This window comes from Otolemur garnettii, unplaced genomic scaffold, assembly GCF_000181295.1.
Source record: "Otolemur garnettii isolate 467f Iridium unplaced genomic scaffold, OtoGar3 scaffold00104, whole genome shotgun sequence".
NCBI lineage: Eukaryota > Metazoa > Chordata > Mammalia > Primates > Galagidae > Otolemur > Otolemur garnettii.
In genome coordinates this window covers 1,711,377-1,718,299 of record NW_003852499.1, presented here as the reverse complement: position 1 = coordinate 1,718,299, position 6,923 = coordinate 1,711,377, and the positions used below count along the sequence as shown (strand labels likewise).

General features: G+C 44.5%; 1 protein-coding gene across 1 annotated transcript in view; it reads right to left on the bottom strand.

The window, feature by feature from the left end:
• Positions 1-6,203, bottom strand: part of LPCAT3 (lysophosphatidylcholine acyltransferase 3) — a 44,472-nt gene extending 38,269 nt beyond the window's left edge. Inside the window, exon 1 of the mRNA XM_003796377.2 lies at positions 5,855-6,203. Within this exon, the coding sequence (XP_003796425.1) occupies positions 5,855-6,005 (151 nt within the window). The 5' untranslated portion in view covers positions 6,006-6,203. The remainder of the gene's footprint in view (positions 1-5,854) is intronic.
• Between the last annotated feature and the right edge of the window lie 720 nt (positions 6,204-6,923).

Here is a 6,923-nt window from a genome sequence, read left to right as displayed (position 1 = left end):
TTTTTTTTTTTTTTTTTAAGAAAGAGTCTCATTTTGTCACCCTCAGTAGGGTGCTGTGGCATCATAGCTTACAGCAACCTCAAACTCTTGGGGGCTTGAGTGATCCACTTACCTCAGCCTCCCAAGTAGCTGGAAGTACAGGTGTCCACCACAATGCCTGGCTATTTTTAGAGACGGGTTCTCGCTCTTGCTCAAGCTGGTCTCAAACTTATGAGCTCAAGGGATCCTCTGGCCTTGGCCTCTCAGGATTACAGGCCTGAGCCACTTGGCTTTGGTCTCTATAATTTCTGTGCTGCCTGAAGAAAGCTTTCTGTATTGAATAATGGATTTTTCCTGAAGGGCCAGACTTGACTTTGGTCCAGTGGGAACTAAACTGCAGGACCTCCTTTGATTTTAAAGGTGGCTAACTTTAGTGATGCTAATTTTGAACCTATGAGGAATGAATTCTTACCTCTAGCTGCAATTTTTGATCAGTCTAACAGCCAAGCCACAGTCATGGCCAAGACTGGAGAACACTCACAATAAGTAGGGTGGCCATCTGCTCTATTTGGCCAGCTCTATCTTTGGACGCTGAGAGGTAGCTCATATGCTGATTGCATCTTGGTTTAGCCACGGAGAGTGAAAACAGAAAATGACACCACGGACATTTATCTTCCTACCTCCACATACTCCTCCCAATTCCAATGTGGTAAAGAGCAGGAACTCTGGAGTTGGGCAGAACACAGTGTAACTTCAGGCAAATTACTTAACCTTTGTAGGCTCTAGTTTTCTATCTGTAGAAGGGACATGATAATGGTATTGTAATTATCTTATGGGTAATTTGAAGGTTTAGGTGGGAAATTGCCTGTTGAACATCTAGGACAGAAATCCTTAATAAATGCCAACTATTATTATTATCAAGGGGTAAGACCACGAACATAATCAACCTTAATACAGAGAAGAGAACCTGATTTAGTTGATACAAATGCTCTTTCCTAAAACTGTACCTTTAGCTCAGCTCTTTCCTGAGCTCAAGTGTAGGCTTCACAACTCCTAACATACCTGGAAGTGCCCTTGGAACCTAAAGTAAATCCCAAACCAGACCTCAGCAGTATCTGATTCTTTCTTTGTCGTCTAGCATTTGTGAAAGATACCATCATCTTTCTACCTACCAAGCCAAGATAATGGAAGTTTGTTTGTGTTTTACTACTTTTTTATCCCCCAGTTAATTAGTTGCCAAGTCATTTAGTCATACACTTACTTATGCAACAAATATTTATCAAGCTTTTTCTATAAGCCAAGTACTGGGACTCTGGGTATACTATGGACAAAACTTTCATGGTTTCTGTCCTCATCTACAAATATACAATTTTACAAATTGTAATATATAATTAGGAAGAAATTCCAGTCCTTATGAGAAAGTGTAATAGGACATAATTTAAACTGAGAGTCAGGGCTGGGTATGGTGGCTCTTGCCTGTAATCCTAGCACTCTGAGAGGCTAAGGTGAGAGGATTCCTTGATATCAGGAGTTCGAGACCAGCCTGAGCAAGAGCAAGATCCCTCCTCTACTAAAAATAGAAAAATCAGCTGGGTGTTGAGGCAGGTGCCTATAGTACCAGCTACTCAGGGGGGCTAAGGCAGGAGGATCACTTGAGCCCAGGAGTTTGAGGTTGCTGTGAACTAGGCTGATGCCATGGCACTCTAGCCTGGGTGACAAAGTGAGACTCTATCTCCATTAAAAAAAAAAAAAGATTTAGGAAAGAACTTTCAGAGGAACTGACAATTTCGACTGAGGTCTGAGAGATGAAAAGGAGTTGGTCAGGTGAGGGATGGAATTAAGAGCACCTAGGCAGAGGGCCAGCATGTGCAAAGGCTCTGAGGCAAGGAAGGTTTCATGCCTTTTCTGAGGAACTGAAAGGCCATGTGGTTAAAAGGCTGTGAGCTTGCTTGGGACAAAGCTGGGTTAGCAGGCAGGGGCTTACCACCCATGTAAGGAAGCCCCTGAAGGGTTCTGAGCAGGAGAGGCACAGGATCGGATCGCTCTGGCTGCTTTTGGAGAGTGGACTGGAGGGGGCAAGAACAGAATTAGAGACCAGTCAGGAGGCTACTTGGTGATTCTGATGACAAATAGTGGTTGGTGGCTGTGGTGATGGAGAAAAGTAGATGGATTTGAGATACAACTTGGAGGTTGTATTGATAGGACTTGGTGACTGGGATGGGGGGAGTTTCTGGCATGAGCAGTTATTGTGTGGATGACAATGCTTAGCGACTGTACCTTTTGCCAAGAGTCAGTATTCCTAGAATATCCCATGGAAGGTCCCTACTTCCCTATCAGTGCAACCACCTTTCCCCCAAGTCTTTTAACTTCCTATCTTTCCTTAATTTCCTTACCTCTTGTCTGTGCTGACATCAGATCACCCTGTGCTGTTTTATCTAAATACAGCTCCAGTCACAATACTCCCCATTCAATCTCTCCGAGGGCTCTTCATCACCTTCTTAAGTATAAACTCCTTACCCTGGCTTTCAAGATTCTACAACCTATAATTCCAGCCTTATTTTTCACCATTATTTAAATCTGGCTTTAGTCCAATTGGACTACTTACTTTTCCTTGAGTATATGCCTCAGTGCCCTTGGCTGAGCTATTCTTAAGCCTACTAAACATTCAAAGTTCATTACTTATAAAACATTCCATCTGGGGTGGCGCATGTGGCTCAAGGAGTAGGGTGACGGCCCCATATGCTGGAGGTGGTGGGTTCTAACCTAGCCCCAGCCAAAGAAACTGCAAAAACTAAACCAAACCAAAACAAAACATTCCATCTGTCATTCTCACAAAGCTTTGTACCACTCTTGTGGTGATTATGTTCCTGCCTTTTACTGGGGTTAGTAGTGCACTTATCTCAAGCCCATTAGCTCTCCCCCTCACAGACCACAATACCTTTGAGTGCCTGGCTCCTGCATTCCCGCTGCTCCCACTGCCCCTGCCCCTCAGGCAGAATGCTGCTTCGCATAGTAGGTCCATTTTATTGAATTTATTTGGAATGATTCATGTTATTAATTATATTAAAGAGTGATGAAACACAAGCTGTTGAAGGGGAGATATTTTTCCAGCAGACTTTACCATCACCAGAGGTCAAAGCAAAATTCCTCTTTATCACCCTTCCAACAAATTCTTTGCAATCACACACGATACAAACACACACACAACTCTTGGTTGTTCAAAATACTCCAATGTAGGCTTGGTGCCTGTAGCACAGTGGTTACAACGCCAGCCACATACAACGGGGCTGGGGTGTTTGAACCTGGCCTGCTAAACAACAATAACAACTGCAACAAAAAATAGCCGGGCGTTGTGGTGGGTCCCTGTAGTCCCAGCTATTTGAGAGGCTGAGGCAAGAGAATCGCTTAAGTCCAAGAATTTGAGGTTGCTGTGGGCTGTGATGCCACAGCACTCTACCAAGGGCAACATAGTGAGACTCTGTCTCAAAAAAAAAAAAATAAAAAAAGGAAAGAAAAAGAAAAAAATGTGAATGATATATCGATTTAATGTTTTCCTTGGGGTTTCTGCATTTAGAGTGAGGTACTTTTAACCCAAATTAATCCCTAATCAGTAGAAAGTGAATCAGAAATCATTTTGGACTACAGGTCTTCTTGGCACTGCTAGCAAGGATTTCTGCTAACATCTCAGTTCTTCGAAAGAGCTGGGTTCAGGAACTAGAATTCCATTGCTGAAAAGCTACTGGTTTCTAGGTTACAATACACGTTGAAGTGGTAATGCAAAATGTACACTTTCTTCTATGCATATGTCAAGCTTATCAATTTATATTTACATGTGTGTATTTAACCTATGCCTAGAAATACAATTCTCCATCTCCACATGAATGAGCTATATTTGATATAAGGCAACATGAAACCCCAAGTTGATCTCAAAATGAGAAATACTTTGAGGTAATGAACAATAATAGTATATGTGAGATAGGAAGTGGGGATATGGGAAACGGGCACATCCATGCTTGGGAGCACGGTAGATGTATTGTAACAAGTGTATATTAGTTTGATGATTGATAGAAATGAGGGAAGATAAGAGATGGGTAGATTATGAGGAAAACAATTTCCTAGTCAGCCATGTATCCCATGACAGTAGATAGCAGCAGCCCACCAGGATTGCATAGGCAGTATTTGATTAGCAAAAAATTCCAAGTCCTAATTCCAGCCCTAGCTCCATTTAACAGGTTGCCCCTTATAACTGGATGCTACTTGTGTTACATTCTCAATTTATAGTTGAGAAACCCAACAGTGAGCTTCCTAACTAAACAAATGTAGACACTATTAATTGCTAATTACAATCTCAACAAATAACTGGGTCAGAAAGTAGGTTGAAAGAGTAGGAAATTCAATGCTGGTGCAAAGAATCCTAGATGGGGAGCCAATAAATTTGGGTTATGCCTGTGACACTGAACAAATCATACAACCTAAGGTCCTTTTCACTTTAAAAATCTGATACAACAGGGTAGGGAAAGGTGACCTTTATTTGGAAGAAAGGAAGATCACCTTGTTTTGATATGGAATAGGCAAATAACAACGCTATTAGCCAAGGTTGTTTAAATATGAATTAATGCCTCACCCATTATCTAGATTGGATTAACACCCTTTGGTGATATCATATGTCTTTACTGACAACTGGATAAATTCCAAACTTCTTGCTGACATTCAAGGCTTTCCACATCTGCCCAATTTTATCTCCAACTACTTATGGTGTTTGAGATAAAGTTGGGTGGATGTGGAACTGCTCTTTTCTCCAGTTGTTTCCTTATCATTACTTTAGTTTTTGCTTAATTCTTCCCCACTTATCTAGCTAAAGTTCCATAACCTTCATACAACCTTCCAACTACTCAAATTACCTTTAGTTCTCTGATTTTGACCCTGGAATTCTTATAGAACTTTATAGCAATATTATGTGGGTATTGTTGTCCTCATTTCATAGATAAGAAAACTAGATCTGGAGAGCTCAACACTGAGTAGATTTCTCAGTTTGTGCCCAGCAATAAGGCTGGGTCTGATCTGTTTGCCTTCAAAGCCCGCACTTTTTTCTCATTGTACCATGTTGCCTCCATGTATTCAAATACCATGGAGTAAGGATGTGGTAAAAAAGCCTATAAACCAGTTATAACACAGCTTGTTGTGGCATAAATTCAGATCCCCATCCTTTGAACCATACAGGCAATAAACTCCGGGAATTTTATGGATCATTTTTAAGGGGGTTATTAGACCTGTTTCCCAAGCCCAGTATTAAAATGATATTCCAGGGTAAATGACAGGTAGGTGGCTAATAGGGGAAAAAGCAACATGGTATAAGAAAATATTAGAAATGGGACAGAAAAAACATAGAAGTAGAACACAAGACAGTAATGTACCAAATAGAGACTCAGAATACGTAAGTATGGAATACAGGTCTAAAAAGGCCCAAAGGGCTGTATAAGTTAGGGGGCCTATGCCTACCGATGAGATGCGCGCGCGTGTGTAGGTTAACAGACAGCAGTACACATGGACAGAAAGTGAAACTCAAGAGAGCGAAAAATAAAGAGGTCGTGGGGGCAAGGGTAGTGCATGGCATGAGGGTGGGGCCGCCGAATCAGGGGCCAGAGGGCACAGCAGGGGTCGAAGAGCAAGGTGAAGAGGTTCAGAGGGCACAGCGCCCCCATACTACAGACAGGACTTCTGTCTTCCCCTCAATAGCTGGCTGGTGTGCTTTAGGATTCACTCCGGTACCCCACCTTCGGGGTTGGCTCTGGTAAGACAGGAAGGTCCTATCCCCATTCCTCCCTATTCCCCGGGGAATCGGCGAAGGGGTGGAGGGAGACAGGAGGGTCCTTACCCAGGAAGATGGAGATGATGAGCCGCAGCGCCTGTTCTGACGCGCCCAGGGACGTCGCCAACTTGTTAAGGCTCAGCTCTTGGAAAACCGGCCACAGCACCTCCACCAGCTCCTCCACCGTTCCCACGTCCCCCTCCACTGTGGACGCCATCTTAACTGCGGGCGCCCCCGAGGGACCCCCAGCACCGCGCGCCCCGAATGTGGGCAATACGCTGTAGCTTCACCCCCAATTCCGGCCCGGGGACCGCCCACGGCGTGCGCATTGGCTGCAGGCCCGCCCAGAGGCTCCGGGATCACCCTATTATTGGTTCATCTGTGAAGTGGGCGGGGCCTAGCTCTGCAAGGTAGGAAGAGGGCGGGTCTGAACGTTTGTAAGGCAAAGGTGACTCCTACCGAGAAGGAAAACCCGTCTGGGTGAGGGAGGGCGGGGCTTGGAACAGCGACCTAGGGCTGTCTTTGGAAAAGTCCTAGCCCGAGGCCTGGTGATTGTACAACTCTGTTCTAACTACTCGGGGGAGGAGTCGGTCCGGTGAGTGCCCGGCCGGCTGGTTCGCGTCTTTCCCATTGGCCGAGGCGGGAGCAGGCGAGAGTCAGGGCGGGGGGGCAGTCACCCGACCGCGAGGTTACTCTTGGTCGCTGGCGCGCTGGGGTTACTGGGGCATGTAACGGAGAGGCGGGAATTGCTGCTGCCGCTTCGCGAGCGCCTCCTAACGGCTGTACTGAAGTTCTTAAGCTGTTGGACTCGCCGCCTTCAGTATAGAAGGGTCTGGGGAGAGCCTAATGCCAGAGGAACATTATTTGCAACTTGATGGATCTCTTTCCCTTGCAACTTCCCGTAGCAAAATGTGACCTTTCCCTGAGAAGCGATGAAATAAAGATATGCCTGTTTAACACTTATCATTTTAATACAAAATTCAACTAATATTGTCACTATTTAAATAATATATGTTAGAGTTAAAAGTTCAAACAGTGGCTCAGTGCCTGTAGTTCAGTGGCTTGGGCGCCAGCCACATACACTGGAGCTGGAGGGTTCGAATCCAACGTCAGCCAACTACAACCAAAAAAAAAA